Source organism: Coregonus lavaretus, assembly GCF_964263955.1.
Source record: "Coregonus lavaretus genome assembly, chromosome: 17".
NCBI lineage: Eukaryota > Metazoa > Chordata > Actinopteri > Salmoniformes > Salmonidae > Coregonus > Coregonus lavaretus.
The window spans coordinates 19241912-19262750 of record NC_140004.1 but is presented as its reverse complement, the minus strand read 5'-3'; the positions used below and the strand labels follow the sequence as shown (position 1 = coordinate 19262750).

Sequence of the window (20839 nt, the reverse complement as noted above, 5' to 3'; positions counted from 1 at the left end):
CAGTATGTCTCTCAGTTATACAGGAGCTGGTTCATTGAAATGTTAATATAAATCTGTATTGAGAACATGGCAGTCGTAATGGAGATTTCTGCTAATATTGTGCAAAATGATGTGTGTGATATGTGTAATGATAGCCAAAACATGGCAGTCTAAAGGGGCAAGCCATCTCAGAGGTCATTGTGGAAGCGAGTTAAATATTTTTCACTTCCATTTTACAGCACATCAAAAGACAGCAGGAACCTGACAGCCACAATAAATAAAACAGAATGGTTTTACTAACCAAAACACAATATCCTGCCCTGTCCCATAATAATGTGGCAATAAAACAATATTACCATGTTTTATTTCCAGATTAAGGTGAATGGCACGCTTTATCACTGTCATCTAGCAGTGACAGCATGCAATCAGGGCAGGCGCAGGGAGTTTGTGCCACGCTTTTTATTGAAACACACATGAGGGATAGATCTAGCCTGTGTGATAACATCCAGTCAATTACCTTTCCATCAACTGTGAATTATTGGCATGGGCTCACCCCTTTCACTTGGTGATGACTGTTTATGCTTATTTTGCGGTGGTGATGCACAGTGCCTTCAGAAAGTCTTCACACCCCTTGACTTTTTCCACATTTTGTGTTACAGCCTGAATTGAAAATGTTATTAAATTGAGATTGTGTCACTGGCCTACATACAATACCCCATAATGTCAGTGGAATTATGTTTTTAGACATTTTTACTAATTAATTAAAAATGAAAAGCTCCAATGTCTTGAGTCAATAAGTATTCAACCCCTTTGTTATGGCAAGCCTAAAGTTCTGGAGTAAAAATGTGCTTAACAAGTCACATAGTAAATTGCATGGACTCACTATGTACAATAATAGTGTTTAACATGATTTTCGAATGACTACCTCATCTCTGTACCCCACACATACAATTATCTCAAAGGTCCCTCAGTCAAGCAGTGAATTTCAACCACAAAGGCCAGGGAGGTTTTCCAATGCCTCGCAAAGAAGGGCAACTGTTGGTAGATGGGTATAAATAAAAAAAGCAGACATTGAATATCACTTTGAGCATGGTGAAGTTATTAATTACACTTTGGATAGTGTATCAATACACCCAGTCACTACAAAGATAAAGGTGTCCATCCTAACTCAGTTGCCGGAGAGGAAGGAAACCGCTCAGGGATTTCACCATGAGGCCAATGGTGACTTTAAAACAGTTACAGTTAAAAAAAACTGAGGATCAACAACATTGTAGTTACTCCGCAATACTAACCTAATTGACAGAGTGAAAAGAAGGAAGTCTGTACAGAATCAAAATATTCCAAAACATGCATCCTGTTTGCAATAAAGCACTAAAGTAAAACTGCAAAAAATGTGCCAAATAAATGAACTTTATGTTCTGAATACAAAGCGTTATGTTTGGGGCAAATCCAACACAACAAACACATCACTGCGTACCACTCTTCATATTTTCAAGCATGGTGGTGGCTGCATCATGTTATGGGTATGTGTGTCATCGGCAAGGACTCAGGAGTCTTTAATAAACATAATAGAGCTAAGCACAGGCTAAATCCTAGAGGAAAACCTGGTCTGTTTTACAACAGACACTGGGAGACAAATTCACCTTTCAGCAGGACAATAACCTAAAACACAAGGACAAATATACACTGGAGTTGCTTACCAAGATGACATTCATTGAATGTTCCTGAGTGGCCTAGTTACAGTTTTGACTTGAATCAGTTTAAATCTATGGCAAGACTTAAATGGCTGTCTAGCAATGATCAACAACCAACATGACAGAGCTTGAAGAATTTTAAAAAGAATAATGTGCAAATATATTGTATTTCATTTTGAATACATTTGCTGTCATTTCTAAAAACATGTTTTCACTTTTCACCATTTTGAATTCAGGCTGTAACACAACAACATTTGGAATATGAATACTTTTTGAAGGCACTGTATACAAATATGCCAAGGTTAAATTAGATTACCAAGAAAGATAATTTCCACAGCAAATCTATCTCAAAGTGATTTTTAATTTAGGAAATCTGTTCCCAAGTATACCCACGCATAGAGAGGCATATGTGATCGTATCCCAATGTCATCAAGGTTTGAAATTATTCTGTTTTTGTCAAATACTGTATCTGTTTGTGATTATTGCGGTCAATTTGCAGTGTACAAATTATTTATAACTGCTGTATGTTCCGGCCCCCCGACCATCCCCTTTTCCCTGAGGTCGGGGGGCCGGAACATACAGCAGTTATAAATAATTTGTACACTGCAAATTGAACGCAAAAAAAGAAAAGAAAACCGTACACATATTATTGCTAACAGTTATCTGTGGGAGAAAAAATATTCTGTTATGAAACTGCTTGTCACCATACTTGTTAGTGCTACTTAATGGGGTATGTCTTACTTTGCAAATACTTTATTATGTTTAAATTGCTGCATTCAACTTTCAGTATTTTTTCCAATATCATATTCTCTGTTTTCATTCTACCAGCTGTCCCAAAGCAGCAAAATCTACGTCCAGCCGCAAGGTAAGCTCTGCAGGATGAAATATTCACTGCCCATAGCTGTGCTTCCCTGTGTGTCTGTGGCAGTATTTGCTGTTGCATTAAGCAGCTTTGGCAGTTCTCCCACCATAACATGCTGAAGTAGAGTATTTTGAGTCGCTCTTGCCATTGGCTATCTGTCACACCACATGGGTCAGCGCAAAGCAGCACAGAGAGGTGTACTGTAGGTCTCCAAGCCGTAAGTCTGCTGAGCCAATAGTGCCCCGGACCAGCACAAACAAAACATGATGCATGCACCCACCTGTGAAAGATGTAACGTGTCAGCAGTTAGCAATCCCAGATGTGTTATCTTACCTCATGTCACACAGTAGTGGTCAATCGTCATCACCCAATGTGGAGTATGTGTGATAAGTTGCACGGAGATGCAGAGCACATTAGCGTGTTCATATGGAGGAGGCTGACCTAATGATAGATATGAACCTTTGAGAAAGTCAGGGACTTCAGTAAATGATAATTAATCCTATGACCCCGAAGTTACCGCCCACAGATGACATACTATATGTCCGTATTACGGGCAGTGCAGTCAAAAAATAGATTTTTCAGTGTTTTATATTTCTACACTGAGGTTGGAATAATATTGTGAAAATGATTATAATGCACTTTTAGTATCTGAGCTGTTTAAAAAGACTGTCTGAGATTTCATCTTGTTTGGCTGGGTGTGGTTTTTGGACTGCCTGGTGACATGTAACAAAGTGAGTTTGCCCTCCTCTCTGCCAATAACTGATAGTTTTAAGGTTACATATCCCTCCCATTAGGCTCCTTTTTAATGAGGCCCCTCTCTCAGACCACTCCCAGACAGTCCTAGCAAAATTCTTGCTTGAGAAATGTTATTTTGCTAAGAAGTTTTTTTTTTTTTTTTTTAATCATTTTAAATCACAGTAAGGTACTTAATTGTTACCCAGATATGATTTGATATTGAGATAACAACGGCTGCAATGGACCATTAATATTACTTAACTCTTTCTTGGAAAATACAATGACCTATCCTTTGGATGTGGCCTCTTTCACAGACACACTGTTTCTTTTCTTTGGTTCTGAAGGGATCAAGACTGAGGTGGCTCAGAGCTTCAGCTGGAGGGAATTTCTAAGGCGCTCAGGTACTTTTTTCACAAAAGTTAACTTGGAAACAAATCGGGGAAATAAACCATAGATGACAGGTTTTTAAGCAACAACATGGAAGAAGACCTGGAGGACATGCACATTAGCCCTTTTCTCTCGCTCTCACCCATCTCCCCCTCGTCCCTCTCTCCTCGCTTGCTCCATCTACTCCTCTCAGTCCCTATCCCACCACCACCATATTAAATGTATGTCATTACTCAAAGTAGCTTCCCCACACACAGCCCTGACTTTAAATTGAACATTGTAGGACGATTTCCATCCCAGGTACATCAGAGCTCAGGGCAGTTCAGGAATGCAGCTCTCCAACACCCTGTGATTAATAGCTCTCCTATACAAGGCCATTCCTAACCAGGTTTCTACACTGGTGCCAGTAATACTGATTGCCAACAGTCACTTCCCCATTCAGTATACATGAGAGAAGAGTGGCTGCTCAGCTGTTGATTCTTTGTAGTTTAATACTTTCTAATATAAAGGTGTGAAAAAGACTGCCTGTGCTGTTTTTCTCTGCATGTTTGTGTGTGAGAAAGCATGCAATATCCTGCCTACCTGGACATGGTACGGTGTATACCATGTGTATCCTGTACATCCAACTAATAAAACTTTGTAACATGTAAACCAGAATTAATTAACAGTTACAAATTGTAGGCTCCTTTTAGTATTTAAAAATATATATATTTTTCAGTGTCAGAAAAAGAGTTGATTTTCATGCAGTCTTGTGGTTGTTATTAGATTCTTGTTGGATGCCTTTGTTTCCATGTTGTTTACCAGATTAGTTGTTATATTCCCTCTTTTGTACTTTGGCATGCTGAGGTCCTATTTCTACTCCCAGAATAATAATTATTCAGTCTTCATAACTTTAATTCTAGGCTCTTCTCAGACACAACAAAACGTGCTGGCAGAATCAACGCCTCCAGCGTCAGAAAGAGATCAATCCTTTAGCCTATCCTGTCAACTTGTCCCCTCCATGTCTTCACACACACTTCGGCACAGTGGGGGACCCTTTCTCATCTGCATGTTTTCCTTTTCAATATCAGTTTTTTTCTTTCCTTTTGTTTTGTCTCAAAGTAAAGCAGAGCATGTTCGTTCTGCCAAACAAGGCTTGTTGTGCCCTCCCATGCAATTGCACCATGACACACAGTGAGAATGGCTGATAACTAAAACTCTCCTCTTGTATGTAGGTTAGAGTAGGCCCTTTTAAGCTCAAAATGTGTGTGTGGGGGTCTTTGAGGGTAGAATGTTAATCTAAGCGAGAGTCATGGCCCAGGGAGCGCACTCCAAGATACACTATATATACAAAAGTATGTGGACACCCCTTCAAATTAGTTGATTCGGCTATTTCAGCCACACCCGTTGCTGTCAGGTGTTACAATCGAGCACACAGCCATGCAATCTCCATAGACAAACACTGGCAGTAGAATGGCCTTACTGAGGAGCTCAGTGACTTTCAACGTGGCACCGTCATAGGATACCACCTTTCCAACAAGTCAGTTCATCAAATTTCTGCATCGCTAGAGCTGCCCCGGTCAACTGTAAGTGCTGTTATTGTGAAATGGAAACATCTAGGAGCAACAACGGTTCAGCCGCGAAGTGGTAGGCCACACAAGCTCACAGAACTGGACCACCAAGTGCTGAGGTGTGTAGCATGTAAAAATAGTTTGTCCTCGGTTGCAACACTCACCGAGTTCCAAACTGCCTCTGGAATCAACGTCAGTACAATAACTGTTTGTCGGGAGCTTAATGAAATGGGTTTCCATGACCGAGCAGCCTCACACAAGCCTAAGATCACCATGCGCAATGCCAAGTATCGGCTGGAGTGGTGTAAAGCTTGTCGCCATTGGACTCGAGCAGTGGAAACGCGTTCTCTGGAGTGATTAATCACTTTTCACCATCTGGCAGTCCGACAGACGAATTTGGGTATGGCGGATGCCAGGAGAACGCTACCTGCCCCAATGCATACTGCCAATTGTAAAGTTTGATGGAGGAGGAATATTGGTCTGGAGGTGTTTTTCATGGTTTGGGCTAGGTCCCTTAGTTCCAGTGAAGGGAAATCTTAACGTTACAGCATACAATGACATTCTAGACGATTCTGTGCTTCCAAGTGTTTGGGGAACGCTCTTTCCTGTTTCAGCATGACAATGCCCCCGTGCACAAAGCGAGGTCCATACAGAAATGGTTTGTCGAAATCGGTGTGGAAGAACTTGACTGGCCTGCACAGAGCCCTGACCTCAACCCCATCGAACACCTTTGGGATGAATTGGAACGCCGACTGCGAGCCAGGCATAATCGCCCAACATCAGTGCCCGACCTCACTAATGCTCTTGTGGCTGAATGGAAGCAAGTCCCTGCAGCATTGTTCCAACATCTAGTGGAAAGCCTTCCCAGAAGAGTGGAGGCTGTTATAGCAGCAAAGGGAGACCAACTCCATATTAATGCCATGATTTTGGAATGAGATGTTCGACGAGCAGGTGTCCACATACTTTTGGTCATGTAGTGTACCACCTCAGTGGAACATGAGGCCCAGGCAACCCAGCTGCCTGATTGAAGATGCTTCTGTCTCTGTATTACCCTTTGGTTGTGGTGAAACCTCCAAGGGCAGAGAGTGTAGTGTTAGGAGGATCCTGAGGCTGCAGCTCCATCAAAGAGGCTCAGTATCAGTAGTGGTGCCCCCCTGCTGTGTGCACTGTGGGGTTGAGGGTGTAGGCAGGTGCAGGGCCAAGGAGAGCAGGCTGGTGAGTGACAGACAGCCCTGGTGGATCACAGGGGGTTGAGGGGGCGGTGAGGGCCGGGTACAGGCAGGGGTCTTCTGAGGTAAGGCAGGTTTTACACTGTAGGGAATGGGTTTTCTGAATCTGTCCCAAGTCTAACTCCCTATGGTTGCCCTAAATTCCGTTTAAATTATGTTTGGAAAGCTGCAGTGTTTCAGAAGCTCTTATTTAGCCTCTGTGTTCAGTATGTTTTACAATGTGGCAGTCCCCAGACGTACTGACAGGAGCCACAGAACACACACACACTGAACAATGACAGGGAGCTATGCAAAGTGCCCCTCAAGATCAAAGGCAGAAGAACAAAAAAGTGTTTCTGCGATACAAGGGACAGGAGACAGGCAAAAAACAAATGCTGCTGGCACAACAGACAATTTGTCCAATTCAGTTTCTCCCCTGAAGAAAGATGAATTGTTTTTAAGTCTCCGGAGGGTTTTATTTTCTCTGTTTGTATTGGATTATTTTGCCTGCTTTGACAGGCCTGTGAACTTTTTTTCCAGCTCTTCGACATTCTTTCTCTGTCTCCATTTAGATCTGAAGTCGTGAAAAGGTTGTATCCTAACTGACACCCTTTGTCCTCCCCTGAATTGGTGGGAGGAAATTCAGTTTAAATTACACATGATTGTATTATTTCTCTATTGCATCATAGACCTGTGAACATTTCACAAGGCCGGTAAGGAAGTCACAAAAACAGGTTCCGAGTTGTGGTATTCCTCCAGGTCCCATAGGGCTGTTGGTAAAGAGAGGAGGGAAGGGGAAATCAGGGAGTGCTGAAGTATCAGGTTTCAATGTCCCTGCTGCAGAGTCTTATGCTGCACAGACTGTATGGGGTGGATGGGAGATTTTGTTGATCTCACAAAAGTAACCAATGCGCCACATCTTTTTTTACTGCTTTGTTTTATATAAATGAAAGCTGTGATACAGTAGGGCCCTGATCCCTACCTCACTTGGTGCTGCTTGTGTCTTTAATCATCCCCTTTGTGAACAGTGCAGTGTTTTTTTATTTTATTTTGTATTGGTTTTGGCTGGGATTCAACAGTCTGCTTGCTTCCTCCCTACGCTCCAGCAGGCCTGGGGTCAGTGGCCTGACTGTCACACACTCTGTGCGCTGTCATTTTAAGATGCTCTGTAATAGTATTAAATGTCTGCCTTATCTTCTTGACTTGGCCTTATCTGGCAGGAAGGGATTTCACTGTCTGTCACTGCAGCACGGTCACGTGTTTACTGGCTCTGTGTGTGTGCAAGCAATTTTATTTGCTTATGAGTGGGATTATATTTTTTTGTGAGTCCGTGTCAGGAGTTGGTATGTATTGTATGTGTAATTGAGGTAGAGATATGTTAGGAATTGATTGGTAGCTATTATTATTATTATTTTCTAAATTAGAGAATAGGTCATAGACAGTGGTGGAAAAAGTACTCAATTGTCATACTTGAGTCATTTTCTATTAAGGTATCTTTACTTTTACTCAAGTACAAGTGAAAGTCACCCAGTAAAATACTACTTGAGTAAAAGTCTAAAAGTATTTGGTTTTACATATACTTAATTATCAAAAGTAAATGGAATTGCTAAAATGTATAAATCATTTCAACTTCCTTATATTAAGCAAACCAGATGACACTATTTTATTATTGGCGGACATAATTTACAAACAAAGCATTTGTGTTTAGTGAGTCCGCCATATCAGAGGTAGTAGGGATGACCAGGGATGTTCTCTTGATAAGTGTGTGAATTGGACCATTTTCCTGTCAAAATGTAACGAGTACTTTTGGGTGTCAGGGAAAATGTATGGAGTAAAAAGTACATTATTTTCTACAGCAATGTAGTGAAGTAAAAGTTGCCAAAAATATAAATAGTAAAGTACAGAACCCAAAAAACTACTTAAGTAGTACTTTAAAGTATTTTTACTTAAGTACTTTACACCACTGATTATAGACAAGTATACAGGTTTTTAAGTCTAATTTACTGACCATGCCAATCAAACAATTGTAGACAATTAGGCATAGGTAATAATACAGTTAAGTCGGAAGTTTACATACACTTAGGTTGGAGTCATTAAAACTTGTTTTTCAACCACTCCACAAATTTCTTGTTAACAAACTATAGTTTTGGCAAGTCTGTTAGGACATCTGCTTTTGTGCATGACACAAGTAATTTTTCCAACAATTGTTTGCAGACAGATTATTTCACTTATAATTCACTGTATCATAATTCCAGTGGGTCAGAAGTTTACATACACTAAGTTGACTGTGCCTTTTAAACAGCTTGGAAAATTCCAGAAAATGATGTCATGGCTTTAGAAGCTTCTGATAGGCTAATTGACATCATTTGAGTCAAGTGCCTTTTTGCTTGACATCATGGGAAAATCAAAAGAAATCAGCCAAGACCTCAGAAAAATAATTGTAGACCTCCACAAGTCTGGTTCGTCCTTGGGAGCAATTTCCAAACGCCTGAAGGTACCACGTTCATCTGTACAAACAATAGTACGCAAGTATAAACACCATGGGACCACGCAGCTGTCATACCGCTCAGGAAGGAGACGCGTTCTGTCTCCTAGAGATGAACGTACTTTGGTGAGAAAAGTGCAAATCAATCCCAGAACAACAGCAAAGGACCTTGTGAAGATGCTGGAGGAAACAGGTATAAATTTATCTTTATCCACAGTAAAACAAGTCCTATATCGACATAACCTGAAAGGACGCTCAGCAAGGAAGAAGCCACTGCTCCAAAACCGCCATTAAAAAATCCAGACTACGGTTTGCAACTGCACATGGGGACAAAGATCGTACTTTTTGGAGAAATGTCCTCTGGTCTGATGAAACAAAAATAGAACTGTTTGGCCATAATGACCATCGTTATGTTTGGAGGAAAAAGGGGGTAGCTTGCAAGCCGAAGAACACCATCCCAACCGTGAAGCACGGGGGTGGCAGCATCATGCTGTGGGGGTGCTTTGCTGCAGGAGGGACTGGTGCACTTCACAAAATAGATGGCATCATGAGGAAGGGAAAATTATGTGGATATATTGAAGCAACATCTCAAGACATCAGTCAGGAAGTTAAAGCTTGGTCGCAAATGGGTCTTCCAAATGGACAATGACCCCAAGCATACTTCCAAAGTTGGCTTAAGGACAACAAAGTCAAGGTATTGGAGTGGCCATCACAAAGCCCTGACCTCAATCCTATAGAAAATGTGTGCACAGAACTGAAAATGCGTGTGCGAGCAAGGAGGCCTACAAACCTGACTCAGTTACACCAGCTCTGTCAGGAGGAATGGGCCAAAATTCATTATTCAAACTTATTGTGGGAAGCTTGTGGAAGGCTACCCGACATGTTTGACCCAAGTTAATCAATTTTAAAGGCAATGCTACCAAATACTAATTGAGTGTATGTAAACTTCTGACCGACTGGGAATGTGATGAAATAAATAAAAGCTGAAATAAATCATTCTCTCTACTATTATTCTGACATTTCACATTCTTAAAATAAAGTGGTGATCCTAACTGACCTAAGACAGGGAATTTTTACTAGGATTAAATGTCAGGAATTGTGAAAAACTGAGTTGAAATGTATTTGGCTAAGGTGTATGTAAACTTACGACTTCAACTGTAGTACATTATATTATCCTCCTTTGTGTAATGGCTGTCGGTCTCATTTTCTGGGTGTACTAACCGCACCTGTTAGGTCAATGACAATTTCACAATGTCAGAGACTCATGTGGATTTACAGACTCTTAAGTTAGAATTGTTGCCTGACCTAACGTGAGAAGGATCTGGTTACTTTAATGCATCAGTTGCATGTTGGTTTAACATAGTCCTGGTTTGTTGACAACCTGTTATTTCTTCCCTATGGTCAACCCTTTTAGTTGCTGTAGTTGTCACACTCATAAACTATGTCATTAATTGCTGGTTGGCCAGATTGCGACAATATCTCTTAACTGTAGGCCTTTTAATCACCCCTGTTTCATTCCAAGAAGCTGTCTGTATTTGTTACTGTATACCTTGAGTTCTTATATTAAGCAGCCAAAATAAGATTAGTTGAAATCTCAGTGGTGCACAGCACATGAACCATCAACTAAGGTAAGGATCATTATAAAGCCCCCATTCTTCTTAGAGGTTGGAAGGAGTTCAAGCGTGACACAGAAATTGAATTTCTATGGGTTGTCTCCGGTAAGGGCACTCTTAGTTTTATCCTGAGTGCCTGCATCAATTGCTACAGTGCATTCGGGTAAGTATTCAGAGCCCTTGACTTTTTCCACATTTTGTTACCTTACAGCCTTATTCTAAAATTGATTACATCGTTTTTTTCCCCTCATCAATCTACACACACTACCACATAATGACAAATAAAAAACAGGTTTTTAGAAATGTCAGCAAATTTATAAAAACAAAAATGGAAATAAAACATTTACATAAGTATTCAGACCCTTTACTCAGTACTTTGTTGACGCCCCTTTGGCAGCGATTACAGCCTTGAGTTTTCTTGGGTATGACGCTACAAGCTTGGCACACCTGTATTTTGGGAGTTTCTCCTATTCTTCTCTGCAGATCCTCTCAAACACTGTCAGGTTGGATGGGGAGCGTCGCTGCACAGCTATTTTCAGGTCTCTCCAGAGATGTTCGGTCGGGTTCAAGTCCGGGCTCTGGTCGGGCCACTCAAGGACATTCAGAGACTTGTCCCAAAGCCACTCCTGCGTTGTCTTGGCTGTGTGCTTAGGGTCGTTGTCCTGTTGGAAGGTGAACCTTCGCCCCAGTCGGAGGCCCTGAGCGCTCTGGAGCAGGTTTTCATCAAGGATCTCTCTGTACTTTGCTCCGTTCATCTTTCCCTCGATCCTGACTATTTTCCCAGTCCCTGCCGCTGAAAAACATCCCCACAGCATGATGCACCGTAGGGATAGTGCCAGGTTTCCTCCAGATGTGACGCCTGGCATTCAGGCCAAAGAGTTCAATCTTGGTTTCATCAGACCAGAGAATCCTGTTTCTCATGGTCTGAAAGTCCTTTAGGTGCCTTTTAGCAAACTCCAAGCGGGCTGTCGTGCCTTTTTACTGAGGAGTGGCTTCTGTCTGGCCACTCTACCATGAAGGCCTGATTGGTAGAGTGCTGCAGAGATGGTTGTCCTTTTGGAAGGTTCTCCCATCTCGACAGAGGAACTCTGGAGCTCTGTCAGTGTCCATCGGGTTCTTGGTCACCTCCCTGACCAAGGCCCTTCTACCCCGATTGCTCCGTTTGGCCGGGTGGCCAGCTCTAGCAAGAGTCTTGGTGGTTCCAAACTTCTTCCATTTAAGAATGATGGAGGCCACTGTATTCTTGGGGACCTTCAATGCTGCAGAAATGTTTTGGTACCCTGGGGGGAGGTGAGGGCCCTGATGGAGTGGTGCCAGGAAAATAACCTCTTCTGAACGTCAACAAAACGAAGGAGCTGATCGTGGACTTCAGGAAAAGCAGAGGGAGCATGCCCCTATCCACATCAACGGGACCGCAGTGGAGAAGGTGGAAAGCTTGAATTTCCTCTGCGTACACATCACTGACCATCTGAAATGGTCCACCCACACAAGACCGTGTGGTGAAGAAGGCGCAACAGCGCCTCTTCAACCTCAGGAGGCTGAAGAAATTCAGCTTGGCCCCTAAGACCCTCAGAAACTTTTACAGATGCACAATTGAGAGCATCCTGTCGGGCTGTATAACGGCCTGGTACGGCAACTGCACCGCCCGCAACCGCAGGGCTCTCCAGAGGGTGGTGCGGTCTGCCCAACGCATCACCGGGGGCACACTGCCTGCCCTCCAGGATACCTACAGCACCCGATGTCACAGGAAGGCCAAAAAGATAATCAAGGACATCAACCACCCGAGCCACGGCCTGTTCACCCCGCTATCATCCAGAAGGCGAGGTCAGTACAGGTGCATCAAAGCTGGGACCGAGAGACTGAAAAACAGCTTCTATCTCAAGGCCATCAGACTGTTAAATATACATCACTAGCCGGCAACCACCCAGTTACTCAACCCTGCGCCTTAGAAGCTGCTGCCCTGTATACATAGACATGGAATCACTGGCCACTTTAATAATGGAACACTAGTAATTTCAATCATGTTTACATACTGCTTTACTCATCTCATATGTATATACTGTATTCTATTCTACTGTATTTTAGCCAATGCCACTCCGACATTGCTCGTCCTAATATTTATATATTTCTTAATTCCATTCTTTTACTTTTTAGATTTGTGTATTGTTGTGAATTGTTAGGTACTACTGCACTGTTGGAGCTAGGAACACAAGCATTTCGCTACACCCGCAATAACATCTGCTAAATATGTGTATGTGACCAATACAATTTGATTTGATGGAGGCCACTGTGTTCTTGGGGACCTCCAATGCTGCAGAAATGTTTTGGTACCCTTCCCCAGATCTGTGCCTCGACACAATCCTGTCTCAGAGCTCTACGGACAATTCCTTCGACCTCATGGCTTGGTTTTTGCTCTGACATGCACTGTCAACTGTGGGACCGTTATATAGACAGGTGTGTGCCTATCCAAATCATGTCCAATCAATTGAATTTACCACAGTTGGACTCCAAGTTGTAGAAACATCTCAAGGATGATCAATGGAAACAGGATGCACCTGAGCTCAATTTTGAGTCCCATAGCAAAGGGTCTGAATACTTATGTAAATAAGGTATTTCTGTTTTGAATTTTGTATACATTTGCCTAAATGTTTTCGCTTTGTGATTATGGGGTATTGTGTGTAGTTTGAGGAAAAACATGTATTTAATCTATTTTAGAATAAGGCTCTAACGTAACAAAATGTGGAAAAAGTGAAGAGGTCTGAATATTTTCCGAATGCACCGTAAGTGGTATAATCTTTCCACATGCCCCCATATTTGTTCAGACCTTGACACAGCTGTAACCCCCTACCTACACCTTGACACAGCTTTAACCCCCTACCTACACCTTGACACAGCTGTAACCCCCTACCTACACCTTGACACAGCTGTAACCCCCTACCTACACCTTGACACAGCTGTAACCCCCTACCTACACCTTGACACAGCTGTAACCCCCTACCTACACCTTGACACAGCTGTAACCCCCTACCTACACCTTGAAACAGCTGTAACCCCCTAACTACACCACTATAACCTCTCCACTATCCTATAGATCATACTTACTGTAGCAGTAGTTCTACCTCTGCTGGTCCCTTCTATTACGTTGCATGACAGGTGGGTGATGCTACTAGGAGTGTCATACTGTTGACAGTGAGTCACACTGCTGTGCCTAGTAGGCCAAAGTGTGTTATTAGGGGCAGGGGTTAGCTGGGGAGATTGTGTTTTGATCTGCTTGGCAGGTCAGGTGCAGTTGTAACTGGCATGGAGGTCCAGGCCCACTGCAGGCCAGCCAGTACCTCACTAATCTGGGGGAGGGGAGATTAAGCATGGAAGGTGGATGATCTGAGAAAAGAGCAGATTTAGTTTGTCTGCCTCTCAATTCATACAGTATAAAAGCAGTGATGTGGTTAGTCTGATATTGAGTCAGTCAATTTCAATTTAGGAATGCACCCATGTGACTCCCAGCTGCTGTATTACACATTTCTATGAAACAGATATGTCTGTATGACTCACACAGTACAGCTTCCCAATGCTTTTCAATAAACCACCGCTTCTGTTCTCCGTCTATGTTTCTGCTGTGATCTGAGAGTTATGTTAGAGCATTAGTCACTGCTGTCTCCTCCTCATTACCTAGGCTGATGAATGGCTGTCATTATCTGTGTGGTAGTTTCCCTGTTAATTATAATGGGTTGTGATACACTGCTGTCTGTCTGTGTCATACACTGCTCTAGCTACCTGCCTGCCTATCTGTCTGCTCCCAGGTGTGAGTGGGGAGGATGTGGAGGACCTGCATGTGTTCCTACTGGTCTGTGGCCTGAGGAGAGTGAAAGATCCTCTCTATCTGCTGGAGGCATTCTCAGGTACGTGATTACCACCTAGTCCCTATATGGTGTCCTAAGTACATCCTCTGCCTTGACTTTCACTGGACACAAGCCCTGCTACAATTACATTATCTGATATTGTATTTGAGCTAATTTTACATTTGTATTGCCACACAGAAGCACATGGAAAGTAAATCAGTCACTGTCTCTGGTTGATCTCTTTCAGAGTGGCACACTGAGAATCCCCTGGTAGTGCTCATCATCATCGGACCTAAGGTGAGTGACTATAATAGGATCAGGGTGATTGTACAGCTGAGGTCAAGCCTTTTTTACCTCCTTTACTGTCTGCATGTGTCTGTTAAAGCAGATCAGTGCACGGCCAGCAACCTGCCTCCGGAGGTAGGTCAAAGGTTCCTCTAATTGGATGTGGCAAAGAACAGCATTAGCCGGCATTAGCTGGAATAACGGGCGGCATTGAGCGGCTCGCGAGCTGCAGACTTAGGAGCCAGGGGGAGTTACAGTTTCAGTGCTGGGCTGCCCCTACCCGCCTGACTCTCTGCCTTCCTGTTCTCTCAGAGCAGCCAGCCCACTGTACTGCTGCAGTGCAGCCACTGGACAAGCCCCAGCACCAAGAAATCTGCTGGGCTAGTTTATAGTCTGGCCCACCCAGGGGTTTCCACCCTGCCAGGGGTACGGTCACACACCACTGGGCCCCAGTGTCATAGAGGGCAGCATGGGATTAGGCTGCTGATAGATCTCTCTCTGTCACATACTGTGTGTTAAGAGGGCAGTGGTTCGCTTGATTTATTAAAAAATATGAATAGTTATATTTCATTTACAATTATTATGACCAGCTTATGAAATAGTATTGATTTGATAATGCACTTTCACTGTCTTGATTCATTTGTTGCTATTTTTCAAAGTCTTTGTATTGCATTGGCATGATAGTTGATAAAACCTGGTTAAAAAGAGTAGAGCCAGAATGCCAGATGAAATCACCATTACTGCATAGTAGCAGGAAGAAGGGTGCTCTCACCTCTAGCACTAAAACATGAACGTTTTCCACTGATTTGATTGCAGTCTACTTTCTGTGCTTGAGTATTGATCTTCTGAGAAGGGCTGCCAAAGAGAGGCTGTACCTTAGCTGACAAAGGCCACCTTGGTGCTTTTACCCCTGCTCTCTCTTCTTGTGTGTTCTCCACCATTTGGTTTTTTCCTATTGATTCTGTGTGGGCCTCCTCCCACAGACAGCTTTAATCACGCCATCAAATAATTTTGTTTTTGTATTTTTTTGTTTAACTGATTCTCTGAAATAGCAGTATCATAAAAAGGTCTATTGTGTTTTTGCGTTGTTCAAAGGCATCTTTGAGTAGAATTGGCCAGGGGCACACTACTGTCTAGGCTGATGTTATTGCTGCTCTGCTGTGGTTTGTGTTGTTGTTTGATAAGAAGATTCAGTGAAAGCAGAGTCTTTTAGTGATTCATGTAGACGACATCAAATGAAACACAGTGGTGTCTGTGCTCAAATGTATTTCTGTTCGCTAAGATATGAAGGCAACAAAATATCCATCCGTTCTATGTTAAATAAACACTATGCTGGAGATGTATTGCTAATTATTAAATGCAAGATAATCTAGTTGTTTAAGGTTGATGGGTAAGATATAAAGGTATGTCTCTCTCTCCAAACAATTTCACACAGATTCTGTTATTCTGTCTAGTTTGTTAAAACGATTATATTACCAGTAATCTATTCATATATTGATATCTGTATCAGTACTATATCAAGGAGTAGTAATCACTGATGCCATTGTCTCCCTGACCCTTTTTTATCTTTGTAAATCCTAGCTTTGTTTCTGGATGTTGAGTATTCTCAAGTAAGATTATTTGCATGTGATACACAAATGCGCATTAAATATCACATTTCAATTCTGAAAAGTGATAAGCATGACAATAAAACAAAAAAAAGGAAAAACCAACTTGCGTGCTGTATCTTTGACCTAAATTGCTATGATGCTTGGACTTTGCGGTGGGCCAGCTAATGCACACAAATCCCACAGCGCAATTAATCAGATTGGGCACCCACCCCACCCTGACCCCAATCTCTGAAAATACAGGATTTTCAGAAAATGATTTGGGCATGTTAGAAATGATAAGCTGTGACATTGTTGTATATCTTATGGTCATGATTAAGGCATGGCTGTCATTATGTCATAGAGGTACAGTGACTTCAGAAAGTATTCATACCCCTTGAGAATTATTCACAATTTTCCCATCTACACACAATACCCCATAATGACAAAGTGAAAACATGTTTTTCGAAAATTTTGCAAATTTATTGAAATACAGAAATATGACATTTACATACAGTGCCTTCAGAAAGTATTCACAACCCTTGACTTTTTCCACATTTTGTTGTGTTAGGGATGGATCGAAATGTACACAATGGTTACCAGGAAGAGGAGGGTCACTATCAATTGATTAAGCTGTTCACTTTCTGTACATTTATAATATGTTTAAATCCAGACCGCTTTTAGGGAAACACTTGGGTTAAGACACAGAAGAAGAGTAGCCAGCAGTTAAAGCTTAAATGTCACCGCATCGGTAGGCCTACTCTGTCTGGGGTGGAAAGATATGCCTAACATTTTAAAAGTACCATGCTCAGATTCCTAATGACTTCTCAGATTTAATTATTTGCAAACTGGGACAGTTTCGTTGCAAACAAGACACTTATTTGGCATTGGAGACATATAAGCTGAACAGCCCTATCTCTCTGTCCATTCTTAGCTTGTCATTTCTGTGGTATAAAAAAATATTCTGCTAATATGTAAAATGACGTAGAATTGCATGACATGTTTATAAAATGAGTTTTTTTCTTGGAATTGCAAATACGATGATGGGTTAATGCAATGCTTTTACTATAAAGGAGATCGTTCCACCCCTACTCTTGTCCACAGTAGTCTGCGAACCCACAACCTTCTGGCCCGCAGCCCTTCCTGCGTTGCCATGTAATGCTTGCAGGACGAAGAATAGTTTCTAAAACTGCATATCTAAGGCTCTGGTCTATCCAAGAATTGAGGGTAAACGGTAGACATGTTCTCTGCAATCCACTTTGTTTTAGTTATTATTTGGGGTAAAGGGTAGGGTCACTTTTCTTTTTTCTTTTTTTTTAAGCGTTCAGGGAGGGTTTAGGTCAAATATATTTTGCTGAAAGGAGGGCCATCAATTTTCATTTCAGAGAGGTCTGATTTTCTCCATGTAACCCTTATTATAAATAATGTTCACTCCCTTACAGCCTGAATTTAAAATGGATTACATTTAGATTTTGTCACTGGCCTACACACAATACCGCATAATGTCAAAGTGGAGTAATGTTTTTAGACATTTTTACAAATTTAATTAAAAAATGAAAAGCTGAAATGTATTGAGTCAATAAGTATTCAACCCCTTTGGGATGGCAAACTTAAATAAGTTCAGGAGTCAATACGTTACAATCCTGTACAGAATAAAAACACCCCTGAGTCAATACAGTGGGGAAAAAAGTATTTAGTCAGCCACCAATTGTGCAAGTTCTCCCACTTAAAAAGATGAGAGAGGCCTGTAATTTTCATCATAGGTACACGTCAACTATGACAGACAAATTGAGAAAAAAAATTCCAGAAAATCACATTGTAGGATTTTTAATGAATTTATTTGCAAATTATGGTGGAAAATAAGTATTTGGTCAATAACAAAAGTTTCTCAATACTTTGTTATATACCCTTTGTTGGCAATGACACAGGTCAAACGTTTTCTGTAAGTCTTCACAAGATTTTCACACTGTTGCTGGTATTTTGGCCCATTCCTCCATGCAGATCTCCTCTAGAGCAGTGATGTTTTGGGGCTGTCGCTGGGCAACACGGACTTTCAACTCCCTCCAAAGATTTTCTATGGGGTTGAGATCTGGAGACTGGCTAGGCCACTCCAGGACCTTGAAATGCTTCTTACGAAGCCACTCCTTCGTTGCCCGGGCGGTGTGTTTGGGATCATTGTCATGCTGAAAGACCCAGCCACGTTTCATCTTCAATGCCCTTGCTGATGGAAGGAGGTTTTCACTCAAAATCTCACGATACATGGCCCCATTCATTCTTTCCATTACATGGATCAGTCGTCATGGTCCCTTTGCAGAAAAACAGCCCCAAAGCATGATGTTTCCACCCCCATGCTTCACAGTAGGTATGGTGTTCTTTGGATGCAACTCAGCATTCTTTGTCCTCCAAACACGACGAGTTGAGTTTTTACCAAAAAGTTATATTTTGGTTTCATCTGACCATATGACATTCTCCCAATCCTCTTCTGGATCATCCAAATGCACTCTAGCAAACTTCAGACGTGCCTGGACATGTACTGGCTTAAGCAGGGGGACACGTCTCGCACTGCAGGATTTGAGTCCCTGGCGGCGTATTGTGTGTTACTGATGGTAGGCTTTGTTACTTTGGTCCCAGCTCTCTGCAGGTCATTCACTAGGTCCCCCCGTGTGGTTCTGGGATTTTTGCTCACCGTTCTTGTGATCATTTTGACCCCACGGGGTGAGATCTTGCGTGGAGCCCCAGATCGAGGGAGATTATCAGTGGTCTTGTATGTCTTCCATTTCCTAATAATTGCTCCCACAGTTGATTTCTTCAAACCAAGCTGCTTACCTATTGCAGATTCAGTCTTCCCAGCCTGGTGCAGGTCTACAATTTTGTTTCTGGTGTCCTTTGACAGCTCTTTGGTCTTGGCCATAGTGGAGTTTGGAGTGTGACTGTTTGAGGTTGTGGACAGGTGTCTTTTATACTGATAACAAGTTCAAACAGGTGCCATTAATACAGGTAACGAGTGGAGGACAGAGGAGCCTCTTAAAGAAGAAGTTACAGGTCTGTGAGAGCCAGAAATCTTGCTTGTTTGTAGGTGACCAAAAACTTATTTTCCACCATAATTTGCAAATAAATTCATTAAAAATCCTACAATGTGATTTTCTGGAATTTTTTTTCTCAATTTGTCTGTCATAGTTGACGTGTACCTATGATGAAAATTACAGGCCTCTCTCTCTCATCTTTTTAAGTGGGAGAACTTGCACAATTGGTGGCTGACTAAATACTTTTTTCCCCCACTGTACATGTTACAGTCACCTTTGGCAGCGTTTATAACTGTAAGTCTTTCTGGGTAAGTCTCCAAGAGCTTTGCACACCTAGATTGTACAATATTTGCCCAGTATTCTTTTAAAAAATCTGCAAGCTCTGTCGAATTGGTTGTTGATCATTGACATAGATTTTCAAGCAGATTTAAGTCAAAACTGTAACTCGGCCATTCGGGAACATTCACTGTCTGCTTGGTAAGCAACTCCAGTGGAGATTTGGCCTTGTGTTTTAGGTTATTGTCCTGCTGAAAGGTGAATTCATCTCCCAGTGTCTGGTGGAAAGCAGACTGAACCAGGTTTTCCTCTAGGATTTTGCCTGTGCTTAGCTCCATTCTGTTTCTTTTTTTATCCTGAAAAACTCCCCAGTCCATATTGATTACAAGCATACCAATGACATGATGCAGCCAACACTATGCTTGAAAATATGAAGAGTGGTACTCAGTAATGTTATGTGCAAGTCCAATACAACACATAACACTTTGTATTCAGGACAAAAAAATGAATTGCTTTGCAAATTTTTTTGCAGAATTACTTTATTGCCTTGTTGCAAACAGGATGCATGTTTTTGGAATATTTGTATTCTGTACAGGCTTCCTTCTTTTCAGTCTGTCAATTAGGTTAGTATTGTGGAGTAACTACAATGTTGTTGCGCCATCCTCAGTTTTCTCCTATCACAGCCATTAAACTATGTAACTGTTTTAAAGTCACCAATGGCCTCATGGTGAAATCCCGGAGCGGTTTCCTTCCTCTCCAGCAACTGAGTTAGGAAGGTGACTTTATCTTTGTAGTGACTAAGTGTATTGATACACCATCTAAAGTGTAATTAATAACTTCATCATGCTCAAAGGGCTATTCAATGTCTACTTTCTTTATTTTTACCCATCTACCAATATGTGCCCTTCTTTGCGGCATTGGAAAACCTCCCTGGTCTTTGTGGTTTAATCTGTGTTTGAAATTCACTGCTCGGCTTAGGGACCTTACAGATGGTATGTGTGGGGTACAGAGATGAGGTAGTCATTCAAAAATCATGTTAAACACTATTATTGCACACAGAGTGAGTCCATGCAACTTATTATGTGACATGTTAAGCACATTTTTACTCCTGAACATATTTATGCTTGCCATGACAAAAAATTTCAGCTTTACATCTTTTGTATTAATTTGTAAAAATTCCACTGACATTATGGGGTATTGTGAATAGGCCACTTACACAAAATCTAAGTGTAATCCATTTTAAATTCAGGCTGTAACACAACAAAATGTGGAAAAAGTCAAGGGGTATGAATACTTTCTTGAAATATAAACGAATGC

General features: G+C 41.8%; 1 protein-coding gene across 2 annotated transcripts in view; it reads left to right on the top strand.

Annotated features, from left to right (window-relative positions):
- Positions 1–20839, top strand: part of glt1d1 (glycosyltransferase 1 domain containing 1) — a 35208-nt gene that overhangs the window by 5855 nt on the left and 8514 nt on the right. The window contains exons 5-8 of one of the 2 annotated variants that reach the window (XM_084181049.1): positions 2502–2538; positions 3615–3671; positions 14314–14412; positions 14600–14649. In XM_084181049.1, the coding sequence (XP_084037175.1) occupies positions 2502–2538; positions 3615–3671; positions 14314–14412; positions 14600–14649 (243 nt within the window). Of the gene's footprint in view, positions 1–2501; positions 2539–3614; positions 3672–14283; positions 14413–14599; positions 14650–20839 lie in introns of both variants that reach the window. The other variant, XM_084181048.1, reaches the window with a different exon arrangement.